General features: G+C 38.2%; 1 protein-coding gene across 1 annotated transcript; it reads right to left on the reverse strand.

Annotated features, from left to right (window-relative positions):
• Window positions 1-3,635: 3,635 nt before the first annotated feature.
• Window positions 3,636-12,725, reverse strand: LOC107718136 (influenza virus NS1A-binding protein homolog B). The gene is made up of 14 exons (XM_016525113.1): window positions 12,547-12,725; window positions 11,203-11,323; window positions 10,434-10,606; window positions 10,236-10,311; window positions 9,981-10,154; window positions 9,727-9,852; window positions 8,854-8,961; window positions 8,455-8,572; window positions 6,772-6,996; window positions 6,257-6,378; window positions 6,049-6,175; window positions 5,778-5,909; window positions 5,507-5,680; window positions 3,636-4,600 (listed from the first exon to the last, which is right to left on the reverse strand). Exons 2-14 carry the CDS (start codon window positions 11,311-11,313, stop codon window positions 4,344-4,346), a joined length of 1,923 nt encoding a protein of 640 aa, XP_016380599.1. The 5' UTR covers window positions 11,314-11,323; window positions 12,547-12,725; the 3' UTR covers window positions 3,636-4,343.
• Window positions 12,726-14,650: the final 1,925 nt, after the last annotated feature.

A 14,650-nucleotide genomic window follows, 5' to 3' on the forward strand; every position in this document is an offset into this window, starting at 1 on the left:
AAAATTACCCCATGATTTACTCACCCTCAAGCCATCTTAGGTGTATATGACCTTCTTCTTTCATACGAATACAATCGGAGTTATATTAAAAAATGTCCTGGCTCTTCCAAGCTTTATATTGGCAGTGAATGGGTGTCGATTTTGAAGCAAAATAAAGTGCATCAATCCATCATAAAAAGGGGGTTAATAAAGGCCTTCTGAAGCAAAGTGATGCAATCTCTAGCTTCTGTTAACTGTCGTACATGTGTATATGAGAGAGTGGCGTTCCAGTGGATGACGTAGCACGTAGGTGTAGCGTAAGCTCTGGTGACAAACGCGGAAGCGCAGAAGAGAAAGCAAAACAAAACACTGGTCACGAATTAGAAGTACAAAACGAGGATTTGTAAAGAAAAATGTCAGAGGATTTCAATATAAGCCAAGAGGTTTTCCTTTGCTGTAAACAAAACTTGGTTCTCGCGAGACTAGCATATTCTCACTGGAGCTTACGCTACGCCATCATCCTATGTCATCCACTGGAACACCACTTTCTCGTGGAGTAATTTTAATTTTTGGGTGAACTATCCCTTTAAGACGCCATGTCAAGCTAAAATAAGTTCTATAGTGCTAAACAGTTTTAACCTAAAAACATGGTGGTCATCTGTGTCAAATATGTAAACAAGTAATCTAGCTGGGGGATATTTTCTGCCTACTTCCGAAAATACAATGCCAGCTTCCCCTCTTCCTCTGTCCACCACTGTTGGACCCAGCTTCCGTTACCTCTGGCAGTGCGGGCGTGTAAACTTCTTAATAGTTTACTCATATACTGGATGATTCATTACTGAACTATTCAAGTAATCATTCACTCACATTTTAGCAAAACTCTGGAAAAGTACAGTAATGCTTTTGTAAATCAGGGCTGCTGGTGATACAGGTAGTTCATCTAGTTTGCTCTAATTCCTCGCAAATGTAATTATTAGTAACAACATAGTCTGTCCACAAATAGCTCTGCTTGAGGGCGGTGCTGCATGGTCAGGCCTCAAGAACTAAGGAAGGTCACATGATGCAAACGCACTGACCGTAGTTGTCCTTTGTGCCAGTATCCTGTCCAAACGAGTCACTGACACTCGATTTAGAGTGGCTATGTCAAAAATGAAAGCATTGATCACACTGCCTGTGTGAATCTGATTAAATCAGCCATAAGAATCCAAGCAATTTCTTGGAACATTCTCCTAACTTTAGTATTTGGTTCCAGTTTGGTTATTTTTTGGCATAGCATAAAAATATGCTAAACGTAAATACAGTAAGATTGTTATTCACGCCGGCGCTAATGATGTTTGACTTCGCCAGTCGGAGATCACTAAAAATAACATTAAAGAGGTGTGTGAACTTGCAAGTACGATGTCAGACACTGTAATATGCTCTGGTCCCCTCCCTGCTTACCGTGGTGATGAGATACATAGCAGACTGTCGTCACTCAATGGCTGGATGTCTAAGTGGTGCCCACAGAATAACATAGGTTTCATAGATAATTGGATGAGTTTTTGGGGCAGACCTGACCTGTTGAAAAGAGATGGTCTTCATCCCTCCTGGGGTGGTGCCGCTCTTCTCTCTAGAAATATGGCACATAGTCTTAGAGTCTGTACTTGACTAACTGGGGCCCAGGTCAGGAAGCAGACAAACTGGCTAAACCGACCGTCTGCTAGCCGCCTCACGTCACAGAAATCAGTTAATTCTCAGCACATAGAGACTCTTTCACCTAGATATCACACTATAGAGATTGTGTCTGTTCCCCGAACTAGAACAATGATGAACTGCCTTTAACTGAAAAATTTGTTTACTATTGTCATTTTGCATTATTGACACATTATTTTCCTAATTAATGCTGTTCAGTTGCTTTGACACAATCTGTATTGTTAAAAGCGCTATATAAATAAAGGTGACTTGACTTGACTATTTTGGGAAATTATTTTTTTAACCATAACCATATTAATATTAAAATATTGATATACTTTATAAATGTTTTGGGAAACCAAATAATAACATTCTAGGAACGTTCTAATTAGGTTTTAAAAGGTAAAAGCATTTGGCATTTGAAGCCATTATGCATGAGTCCTTAAAACCTGTGCTCATGTCTGCCTGGCTTATGTAAGAGACCACAACTATATATTAAAAAAAATGGCATGGCTCTTACATAATCCCGTTAAAAAAGGGTTTAGTATGCTGTTATATTTGCTTTACATTGCATGCAACTGTAAACCTTCTGTTACTGAAAATTCAGAATACTGGTGATTTTAGTTCATTTCTCAGAGTATAGAAAAAAACCCTGCATTTTAACTTTGAATAGACTAGAATGCAGTTCTTGCACTGTGGTAATACTGTGTGGTTTCCATGAGTCACTACATCCTGTGGCTCTCTACACATATTTACAGAACCAGAGTTGTACCGAGTTATTCAAATGTAAAAGTCCTTGTAAAGGACCAAAGCAGTGGGGTATATGTTGTTTAGGTCTTCATTTGACCATGTTTAACAGATTTATACCTAGAGGTGACAATTCCAGTGAGACTTTATAACCCTGCCGGACTAAACAGCCATCTATACACCTCTTATATTTACTCTTTTAAACAAAGAGTTTACCCAAAAGTGAAAATATGCTAAAGGTTTACTCAACCCCAGGCCATCCAAGATGTAGAGAAGTTATGTAGCATTACATCACTTGCTCACCAATGGATCCTCTACAGTGAATGGGTGCTTATTATGATGATTTTATCAGCTGGTTGATCTCATTCTGATGGCACCCATTCACTGCAGAGGATATGTGCCAATTAAACCATCAGTGAAATTGATAGCTGGCTGCCATGTATCCAGTCAGATAATACAAGCGTAGTACTGGGACAAAAGGAATACTGGAATTGGAGCTGTTGGACATTCATGAAGGTGTTTTAGACTTATTTAGTTTCATTTAGTTTTTTTTTTTTGATTAACTAAAACTGAAAGCATTTTTAAAGAACTAATAAAAACTATAAAAACATTTAAAAAGTCTCTAAAGTCCCATCATTTCAGTGACTGGCCCATTTACCTAGAGTGGCCTGCCACAGGATATCAGGGACTAAGAGTGCTCAGCTCTTTAATGAATGGGGCATGGAATGGAGCACATTGTGACCTGTAGGCCAACTGCCAAGTAACCGTTTTACAATAATTTCACTGGCATAGTACTCTCCACTACTCCTGTGCAGAATCCTCTTAACGCAGCATGTAATCTGCATGGAGATGATTTTGACACGATACCCGATCTCCACACTGCACTGCTCCCACACATCTGAGCCGCACATTTCCATGACCTTTCCAGGCATAATTACTGGATTTATATATATATATATATATATATATATATATATAAAACATCTATCTAGCTGGGGTGGATTTACATTTGCACAGCAAGTACGAATCTTTGGAATTAATGGATTTAAAAAGTTAAAGTAAATGTCTCCATTAAGACCCTTGATGGAAAGACAAAATATCAAACAGGCATGTTTTACTCTACAGAATAATTCAAACAAAAGCTAAATCTAGCCAGTGAAATATTTGGATGTTTGGATGAAAGTTGACACTCAATTCATTCGAAGTTTAAATGGTTTATTAATTTTTGCACCGTTTTTGTACCAAAAAACAAAAATAATCATTAAGAAATCAGGTCTAACAGTTTTAAATACAAAAATGAATGAGATGAAACATTAATTGGTGTTAAAAGTGGCATTATCATCATTGGCCTTTTTAGCATAGAAGATAAGAATCTTTGTAAAAACAAGCCTGGGGCACAAATTCATTCATAACTGGAATGTACGCTTGTCAGGTGTACATGTTAGACACTTACATAAGTTTTATAAAAATGCCAAGATACAATCCCACTGAAGCATTATGGCTCCATTTAAGATGAGCTTTAAGTATTCTGTGGTCAAAGACTTCCCAGCTATACATATATAGATCTCATCTTCAATAAGCAAGGCATTAAATCAATGTCAAATCATTCATGATGAACTAAGCACTGCGTCATGAACCTTCGACACAGTTCACACTATAACAATCTAATAAACCTGTTCTTATGACATTAACCATACCATCTTCAAATATCACTCCAAGTACTGGCTTTGATAGCAAAACAAAAAAAGATAAAAAAGGAGAAAGAAAGAAAAATCTATTTACATAGAAATTATGCAATATGCAAAAGCTTTATGTTGCTTTGGGCAACCCCATATAAGCATCTATCAGAGTCTCTCTCCTCAGCGCCTAAACTGATGAACATCAGTAAAAACACAGTCACATCACAATGTGTGTCAGTTTGAGGACAGGAGAGATCCTGACACCCTTCAGTTCTTGGTTAATGCCACTATAAACGGGCTCCACTCATTGATCTCTGGGTCATACACCTCCATGGTGTTGAGAAACTCATTGCCATCAAAGCCCCCAACTGCACAGAGCACACCATTCAGCACAGCCAGCCCTGCGTTGCTCCGTGCTGATGTCATGCTTCCCAACATCCTCCACTCGTTCTTGGCTGGGTCATAGACCTCCACACAACGCAGAGCGTGAGAGCCGTCAAATCCTCCGACCACAAACAGCTTCCCTGGAAGCAGTTGGAAATTACTTAATTGAAGCCAAGCCCTGAATCTGACAAGCTTCAGTCATTTTCCTACCAGTGAGACTTTATAACCCTGCCAGAATAAACAGCCGGAATAAAATTAGCTGAAAATGTACTTACCCTCAGGCCATCCAAAATGTAGATTATTTTCTTCATTGGAACAGATTTGGAAAAATGTTGTATTACATGACTTGGTCACCAATGGATCCTCTGCAGTGAATGGGTGCCGTCTGAACAAGAGTCCTAACAGCTGATAAAAACATCACAATAATCCACAAGACTCCAGTGAAGCAAAAGCTGCGTGTTTGTAATAAATCCATTATTAAAGCTGTTTTAAACCATTTTTTGGATAAATTATGAGTCTCCTATCCATAATCTTGCTTTCTCCAAAGAAGAAGTTGTCTTGCCTCAATCAGGAGAGAAATGTGCACTGTTTACAAGCGAAAATGCTCCAAAACGTTCTAAACAAATATGTTGGAGAATTTTAATGTGAGAGAACAACAGCAGATGGACTTTTCACTGGAGGAAGCATGATTATGGATTATGGACTCATATTTTGGCCAGAAATCATGGTATAAAGTTACAATGCCTTATTGGAGGATTTGTTTCTTACAAACACAGCTTTTTACAAGATGTTAATTGATGGACTGGAGTCTGTGTGTGGATTATTGTGATGTTTTCATCAGCAGTTTGGACTCTCAGTCTGACGGTACCCATTCACTGCAGAGGATTAATTGGCGAGCAAGTAATGTAACATTAAAGTTCTCAAAATCTGTTCCGATGAAGAAACCAACTCATCTTCATCTGGGATGGCCTGAGGTCGAGTATATTTTCAGCATTTTTAAAAAAATTTTGGGTGATCTATTCATTTAAACACGAGTCTCCTTTTACCTTCATACACAGCCACACCAGCTCCACGACGGGCCACGTTCATGGGGGCCACCAGGGTCCATGTGTTGTTTGCTGGGTTGTAGCGCTCTACTGAGTTTAAGCAGTTCCAGGACTCAGCGCCACCTATCACGTACACAAATCCATTTAGCTCGCACACTGCTGCCTGGTGCCTCCCTAAACACAGAAGAGAGATAATGTACATGGTGAATCACACATTTTGGGTTTTGCAAAAATCGAAGTAATTTCAGAACATAAAATTGAATAGGCATACTGATGTTGAGGGGTGCGCAGCTGGTCCACATTTTTGTCACAGGGTCAAAGGAGTCACAATTCTTCAAGCCCTTTTGGCCACAAGGATCAGATCCACCCACCACAAAAAGCTTGTTTTGCAAAGAACACACACCTGAGAAGAAACAGGAAGAGAGATTATTCACCCCTTTAATGCCCTTTTTTTATTTTCAGCCTTCAGGACCGAATAGAAAAAGCTCATTCAAAACCGTCGCAAATATTAAATAAATTGCTTAGCAGGAAGTGATGCCTACCTGCATTGCAACGGTTGGTACGGAGCTCAGGAACTTGAATCCACTCGTCAGCCTTAGGGTTATACATCTCTCCACAGCTCAGCTCATCTGAGTGACCATTGGAGCCACCCATCACATACAGTTCACCCTGAGAGAAAAACATTAATTTAGGTCTAATGGCAGAGGCAACACAGCTGATTCAGGATTGGAAACCGTACACTGTCTTTACCATTAGCACAGCCATCTGGAAGCGAGCTCGTGGAGTGCGCATGGGGGCAATGAAAGTCCAGCAGTCCTTCTTTGGGTTATAACACTCGACAGTCCTCAAGCACTCTTCTCTGTTATAGCCACCTGGACAGATAACAATATGTACATCAGATCTGCACACCTAGCTCCATTTATGATTTCCATTTATGACAATTTTCTTTCCCATCTTATGTGATGATACATATGTGGTGCCTTCATTTTATATTTGTTTTTCTCCAGCTCCACCACTATAACACTCTTAATGTTTGTTTTGCAAAATTTGCATGAATGATATTACAAAGCCCACATGGCATGTGTGCATGTTCTGCTCTGGTAACGGGTAAAAAGAAAATCTGCAAAATAGATTTAAATATGTAATATATATATATATATTTAAAATAGGTTGAAAGGAGCTGAGAAATATACTTTAATTGGAAGCTAAACGTAAGTTATTGTATTTTTAGCCTATTTACTTGATCAAAATCTGGGCATGAATACCTGCAACAATGAGCTTGCTGTCCAGTTCAGCGGTTCCCAGGCCTGAGCGAGCGTAATGCATAGGCTTCAACAGCTTCTCCTGCAGATCTTCTGGTTGGGCCTCAAAGCTAGGGCTCTTCAGCACACATGGCGTAGCAGATGGGGACGTATGAGGACTGGTGTGGCCGTGCAGGGAGATCACACACAGCACACCTCTCAGAACAGCCAGACACAGGTATGTGTTGTCTAGAAATGAGCAGACAGAAAGGCTTAGCACCCTGACATCCAATTAATTTAATAAATACACTAATACAGGGATCTTACTTTATGCGACTCAAAATAAATAAAAAGAAAGAAAGAATATATATTTACATATATATAATAAATAAAAAGACTAATTGAGTTTTACAACAGATTACACTATTGGCAAAAAGTTTGGAAATGTAAATTTTTTTAATGTCTTTGGAAGAAGAAAAAAAAAGGTATCTTAAGCTAACGAATGCTGCATTTATTTTATCAAAAATACAGTATAGTCAGTATTATTGTGAAATGTTAGAATTGAAAAAGAACTGCTTTTTATTTAAATATTTTAAACAGTAATTTATTTCTGTAATAGCAAAATAGAACTTTCAGCATCATTACTCCAGTCTTCAGTGTCACATGATCCTTCAGAAATAATTCTAATATGCTGATTTGGTGAACTGTTTATATTTTAAATAAATGCCATTTTATTCAAAGAAACCAGAAAAAAATACCGTTTCCACAGAAATATAAGGCAGAGCAATTGTTTTAAAGGGGTCATTAACTGAGAAATCAAATTTCCCTTGATCTTTTGACATATAAAAGGTCAATGTACTATAAAATCATCCTGTAAGTTTCAAAACTCAAAACTTTCTCATTAGTTTAAAAACAGCTTTTATTGAAACCAAGCTCAGAAAACAACTTGTTTTGGAATGTGCCACTTTATGACGTAATAGTGTGGCTAAGCACCGCCTCTGCAGGAGAAGATTAATGCCTGCTTCTACATCACTGCCTCTTTAGCCCCGCCCACTGACACACACTTGTAGCAGGAGCAGAGGAAATACTAGAGAGAGACGCAAACACAGGATTACTCTGAAACTCTGTTTGTTTGTTTGTTTGCTTTACTTTGCTACGGATTCATTTTTAAACAAGGCAGTATGGTGCAGGCTTTTCAGAGACTAAAAGTAAACTGTTCCTGCAATACCAGAGGCTGCAGTTTCAGGACCGCTTGATTCAAACACCAAACAAACAGATGCAAAGACTAGATCCATGGAATCTATTAATTCTTTATCTTTCCATCTTATTTTTAATGAAAGAGCTGACGTGAACTTGGGTGTGTGAGGTGATGTCAGCAATCTCCATTTAGCCTATAAAAACAGGCCGTTCTGCAGAGAGACTCAAAAACAGGATCGAAAATAGCCTATTACTTCTAAATTAAGTTTAAAAATAAAATAAAATAAAAATCACACTAACATAAGTGAACCTCAAGAAAACATTATAAAATAATAAAAATGTGCAGTTCATGACCCCTTTAAACACTAATAAGAATTATTATTACTGATTGTAATAGTAAATTACATATTAAAATATATTCAGATAAAACAACAGACCTCTTTAAAAGAAAAAAAAAAAAAAGTTTCAGAAAGACAAAAAAGGTGCTCAAATGAAGCACTATAGACTTACTGGTGGTCTTCTCTGAGGCAATATACTTCCATTCGTGCTTGTTGAACTGGCTGTTGGAGGGAGAGAGGCTGCCAGAGGCACCTGAGCTCATCTCGTCTCTCTCTCGAGGAGGCTTCTTCTGCAAAACCAAACCAGGCACCTCTAAACCTGCCCAAACTTCATCCCCTACCTCTACTGCATGCATACAGACTTGGGGCCAAAAGCTACACCCATTCCCTCCAGTGCCAATGCCACCATTTAAAGGGGCTTCCACAGTGCACAGACAGCTAAGACAAGTGGTGGTTCACAGAACTCCCTTTTAGAGCAAACCACATGAAACTTATTAAAATGGGAGCCATGCTATTCTACAGTGGAGAATGTAGTGTACTGTAAGGGGAGGACTGAAAACCAGTCATGTACCTGCACAAAATGGATGTGGTCATCCTCAGAGCTGCAGACTTCTGCCTGCCCCTCAAGCAGGCTCCCATCATGCAATTTGTGATCTGCTGAGTAGTACAGCGTTTGCACCTGCAACAACAAAACACCAACAAGACCCATGTGGGTGTTTCCATAACAAGAACAAAGCAATGTTCTGCCTTGTTCCTTGAAGCAATGGAGTCAGCTGCTATGAGGGAGGTCCTTGACAACTGTGTGCTGCCTGGACCTTGAGGGAGCCATGACCTTTCACATGTCTACGGTCACTGTGATTGTGTAAATTGCTGGAAGAAGAGATCATTCCTATTATAAGTTACTTCGCTTTGGGTCAGAGTTATCTAAACAAATGATTGCAGCACAGTGGGTTTGGAAAAAAAGTTGCAAGGCTCTCAGGAACAGTGTGCACAGATGGGAGCACATGGCTTTTGGTAGGTGGACTTAGTACCACTGATGGTTGGGATCTTGCATTCTTCTTCAGGGCTGGACAAATCTGCTGTTGATGTGTATTAATAAACCTACAGGAGAGATGGGGAGATCAATGGGGAGGAGCACTCATTAGAATCAAATTAACAATAGTCCAAAACGCCCTGCTGGGGAGAAAATGTTGAGTTACAAAGACAATTCAGGTCAATACAGTACAAGGATAGAAAGAGAAGGGGGAAAAACAGACTTAACCTTTGGCTCACCTGGAAAACCAGTTTTTCAGTATTTTGAGGAGCACGTACTGCAAAATTTACAAGGTTAAGGGCAAAAACTCTGGGGGCAGGGGAAGGGGGGAACTCTTAGTCAACCACTGAACAGTCTAGGAGACATGAGCAAAGTGAAAGGAATGGGTACAGAAAAAGCCATAATACTGACCTCTTCCATCAGTTTCTCCAGGGGATTTCCATTCTTCCACAGGCTGTGCTGCACCCAGCTTATCACTTTTGAATACAGTTTGCCATTACCTGGCAAGTTCAGGTTGTCCTCTAGCATAACCTCCAGCTATACAGACACAATTACATATGGTATTATAACAAATTAATTAATGCAAATAACATATATAAAATGTATTTACCTAACACGTATGTATATATTTTAAGTATTTTTATATTATATATATATTTATATACTTTCAGTCGAGGAAGTTTAAGGAAGTCATCCTGTTCTGAAATCTCCTGAAGATGGTCCTGTATAAAAGCATCAATCTTGCCCAGAAGCCGCCCATCAGCCATGCTACTAGCAAAGTTGCGGTATGAAATGGCACTCTGGGAGTCCATTTTTGATAGTAGGTAGTCTCCACAGATCTGCAAACAGGATTCAGGAGATCAGGGCACTGTACAGTAGTGTATACATGAGAGAACTACCATGTAAATGCCTGTACATACCTGTTTGACCCTCTCCAATTTGAGCTTCTTTGCTGCAGAATACACATCGCTAACCAGATCTTTATCTGCCTTCAGTCTGTTAACAGGAGATTATGAGAATATATGAAACCTGTATGTCCTTGAAATAATCAATGTGTAAAGATAAGTATACGTATAAAAAAAAAAGAAAAAAAAAAAAGTAAAGATAAATATATGTACTGGGCTGTGTAGGCATAGTTAAGCAAGATTTCCACAGCATCAGGGTTGAGGTCATCAAATTTTACCAGCGAAACCCCACCATGTGGTTCAGAGTCAGTGTTGAAAATCTCAAATAGATAAGGACTACAGCAGGCCAGCACAGCCTTATGGGCCATCAGTTCATGTCCACAGACCTGCAGAAGAACCATTATAAACATTTTGTAAGTACAGATCTGTGCTACAGAGAGCCTTTATCTATAGTTCAAAAGTATAAGAAATTAATACTTAATTCAGCAAGGATGCATTTAATTGATCAAAAGTGCCAGTAAAAACATTTATAATGTTACAAATAATTTCTATTTCAAATAAATGCTGTTCTTTTAAACTTTCTATTAGGGGTCATATGATGTTGCTGGAGAAAGGAAAAATTTTAATCGCATCATATGACCCCTTTAAGCAGCACAACTGTTTTCCACACTGAGGATGATAGGAAATGTTTCTTAAAACTGGAGTAATGGCTGCTGGAAATTCAGCTTTGCCATCACAGAAATAAATTACATTTTAAAATATACTAAAATAGAAAATGGTAATAAAACAAATAATTTCAAAATATTACTGTTTTCACTGTATTTTTGATAAAAAAAACAAAAAAAAAACTAAGTGAGCATAAGAGACAAAAAAAACAACAATAACAACTTTTGATCGATAGTGTACAGCACATTTGTAAAAAGATGGTCATGTTTATTTTTCCTGTAACCAAGGTGTGTGCGTGTGTGTGGGGGGGTCTTACCTGCAGTCTGACATCACAAAACTGGCCGCTTTTACGCAAAGCATTCATCTTGGCCACAGTAGAATCAAGGAAGCTCTCGTCTTCAAATATTAAATATCCGTTGGGAGTCATTTTGATGGATCTATCAAAGTCAAGGAGGCAAACATAGCAAAATCCAAACAGAGTAAAACGACTGCTTTTTATTCACAATAGAACTGCACGATATATCGTTTCAGCATCGATATAGAGATTTGCACATCCGCAATAGTCACATCGCAGGATGTGCGATGTTTAGTATAGTGATCGTTAATCCACATGGACCGGGTACCAGGGTTCAAAACACAGGCGATTCTTGGATTAAGTGCAAAGTTTAACCATCATACAATGAAGGTTCATCATTGTATGTGTTTTAGGTCGTCGGTTTAAACATTCAAGCGATTTTAAATGGGGTATGAGTGGTTATGAACGAATGAATGAAACTCATTTGTCCGTGTTCCACTCCGTCTCGACTTGAGCTCGCGAAAAGCACTTGAGAAACAGTGTCTCTTCCGCGGCTTGGTACGCTTTCAACACGTTTTTTTAGTCTCGAGCAAGACTGTACGACATTCCCATTACATGATTTGACTGATTTTTTTACGTAGAAAGGGCAACAGCGCACCTCATTAAAAGAAATGATCATTCATGTTTTCATAATCGCTGGCCAAATTAAAAAAACTAAACTAAAATTAAATCATCTTTGAGAACAAGGGGGCCCTACGCAGCATGCGTATTTTGCGTATAGGGAGGATCGGCTCTGGGTGAAGGTAAACAATTCAGAAAGAAAACGGATGTGTAACAGTATATTGGTTCACAGCAGTTTAATGTTCCTGTTACGTTCTGTGTCATGAATGCTAATCAAACAACAAAACACAGAGAAAAATTACTTTTGTAGCTTTAACACCGATTTATTATATTTAATTTATACAGTGAAGACATATCGCAATATATAATTTTCATATCGCAATATATAAATCGCAGAAAAACAAAATATCGCAATGTGAGTTTTTTCCAATATCGTGCAGCCCTAATTCACAAACACAGCACATGATGAGAAGACCCACATGGAATCTGTGGCATTTTATACCAATGACTGTGTGGGGATATCTGTGAAATGGATTTAAATATGATATAAAATGTGTTAAACTGAGCTGAGAATGCTACACATATATTAGAGGGTGTCATCAAAAGTAGCTAAATACTTATTATGAACATATAAGGAGTGGGGGATGTGAAAAGCTCTCTGAAATTCTGCAGAAATCCCCACAGATTTCTGTAAAATTCTGTGGTCACAGATTCCATGCAGGTCTGGTGAGGAGACACACTTACCAAACAGGTATAACAGAAGAACAGTCTTGCTCTAAGGCACTTTCAACAGAGGGTACCACACGCAGATGTTTCTGGATAAGAAGCAGTGGCTGCAGCAACTCAAACTTCACGTCACAGATTGTGTCTAATGTCACTCAGCGGGTTAAAGAATACAAGTTCTACCACCTTGATTACACATGATGACCTGAAGAAGTGAAAGACAAACACACTCAATTCAACCAAGACAATTCAACTACAGCTAATAAGAAATGTTTCTTGAGCTTCAAATCAGAATATTAGAATGATTTCTGAAGGATCATGTGCCACTGTAGACTCCATTAATGACTGCTGAAAATTCACAGGGATAAATTACATTTGAAAATATATTCAACTAGAAAACAGTTTTAAATTGTAATAATTTCACAATATTACTGTTTTTTACTGTATTTTTGATCAAATAAAATGCAGCCATGGTAAGCATAAGAAGCTTCTTCAAAAACATGAACTCCAGCACAGACATTGATACAAAAAAATCATTACGTTCAATTTTGCCATAGTCAGCGTTCACACACATTTTCACCAATTAATTATTTAAGGTTTTCCAGTAGGTTTAGATTTCTATATATTCTATAAATATTTTACAACTGTATTTGACTAGAAAGTTCTGTATTGATTATAGAAAATCCCCTGTCTTTTCCAGGCCTGGAAAATCCCAACACTCTGATATTTCTAGATTTTCCAAGGCTGTGGGAAGCCTGAATAGGTTTCTTTATGTACCAAAACTGTAACCACCAACTTGTATTTTTTGGTCCATATCAATATTATGTTTTGGTCCAGTTCATATTATTGCTTCTAACAACTTTGTTTAACTGTAAGGAAAAACAACTGTAACTTTAGAAAACACAAATTGATGCTCTAAACCTTATACAGTACATTTAATGTAAAAAAAAAAAAAAACTCGTAATGCACTCAGTGGTTTTTATATTTCCGGTTTATTGTTTGTTGAAGGCGCGAGGCGGCACACGCTACCCTGAGCGCGAGGAGGAACTGCTCTTTCTAGATCAAACCAGTACCGCTGAAAGACGCACACGTGACCTATCATAACTATAAACTGAAAACAAGTCTGCAATATAAACATCGCATTAGGTCTGTACTAGGTCAGCAGGTCATGTGACTAAGACAACATACTGTATAATTACTGAGGTATTACATATCTATGTGATTAATGAATTAGAAATACCTGAAAAGACCCAGCTGTATTGTCAAACGGTTCGTTCAAACGAAACGAACACTGCGTCATTTGTTCACCCAAAATGACCAGAACCCGAATGTGGAACTGAAAGAAAATGAGATTTTAGGCAGAACGACAGCCTAAGCAACGTTAAATATTCACTTTCAAAATAAGTAACGTTAAATGGTGACTGAGGCTGTCGTTCTGCAAAAAACAAACAATAATAAAAAAAACAATTTTCCTTCAGTTCTTCTCCTTTCATTTTCATCTTTAATCTTTAACTAAATTACCTCTTCAACGATAATCGGACATTTCCTGGTTTTAAACGGTTAAAGTGCTAGTAATCTGAGAGGAGCGGTCCGTTTCAGAGATGCGGTTAGAAGAAATGTTAATTTTATTTCAATGCATAATTCCAGTTCAGACCAGAGGCAAACATTATGCAATTTGATAAACACAGAAAATAAAGGCCAATAAAGAAGACCGTAATGTGTATCGCTGCATAAAAAATTAGTATTGTCAATTAATAGATGTCATATTTCCTGTGATGTCATTTTGCAATTTGTTCTATTTCCTCTGTGGAGATCTATATTATGTAACTACCTCCACCTTAGCCAGCTGTCTCCATGGTTTCCAGCCACTTAGAAAAAGAAACATGAATATGTAGACAGACATGCCTCCTCCTGCCCTCTCTCAATGGATCCCTCTATGCAAACTGTTGCTCAGTTGAGCATGGCTTACATAAGGCACTCTGCTGAACATGGTTTGACAACATACCTAAGTCATTTTCATAAGTCAAATTCAGGCCTCTGAAAGCTAACATTGCTGATGATACAGCCTGCAGATATGCCATTAATCTAATGAATGCTATTATTTGCAGTTTTTGTTATTGTTAGG

The sequence above is a fragment of the Sinocyclocheilus rhinocerous genome, unplaced genomic scaffold (genome assembly GCF_001515625.1).
Source record: "Sinocyclocheilus rhinocerous isolate Xijiao unplaced genomic scaffold, SAMN03320098_v1.1 scaffold480, whole genome shotgun sequence".
Classification (NCBI taxonomy): domain Eukaryota; kingdom Metazoa; phylum Chordata; class Actinopteri; order Cypriniformes; family Cyprinidae; genus Sinocyclocheilus; species Sinocyclocheilus rhinocerous.

What these genes read in the sequence shown, in the direction of transcription:
- LOC107718136 (XM_016525113.1), bottom strand. Translation starts at nt 11,313, where the DNA reads ATGACTCCCAACGGATATTTAATATTTGAAGACGAGAGCTTCCTTGAT. An exon ending in TTTGTGATGTCAGACTGCAG is followed by an intron (nt 10,607 to 11,202) that starts GTAAGACCCCCC and finishes GTTCTTCTGCAG; the next exon opens with GTCTGTGGACATGAACTGAT. An exon ending in TGGAGAAACTGATGGAAGAG is followed by an intron (nt 8,962 to 9,726) that starts GTCAGTATTATG and finishes TTGTTGTTGCAG; the next exon opens with GTGCAAACGCTGTACTACTC.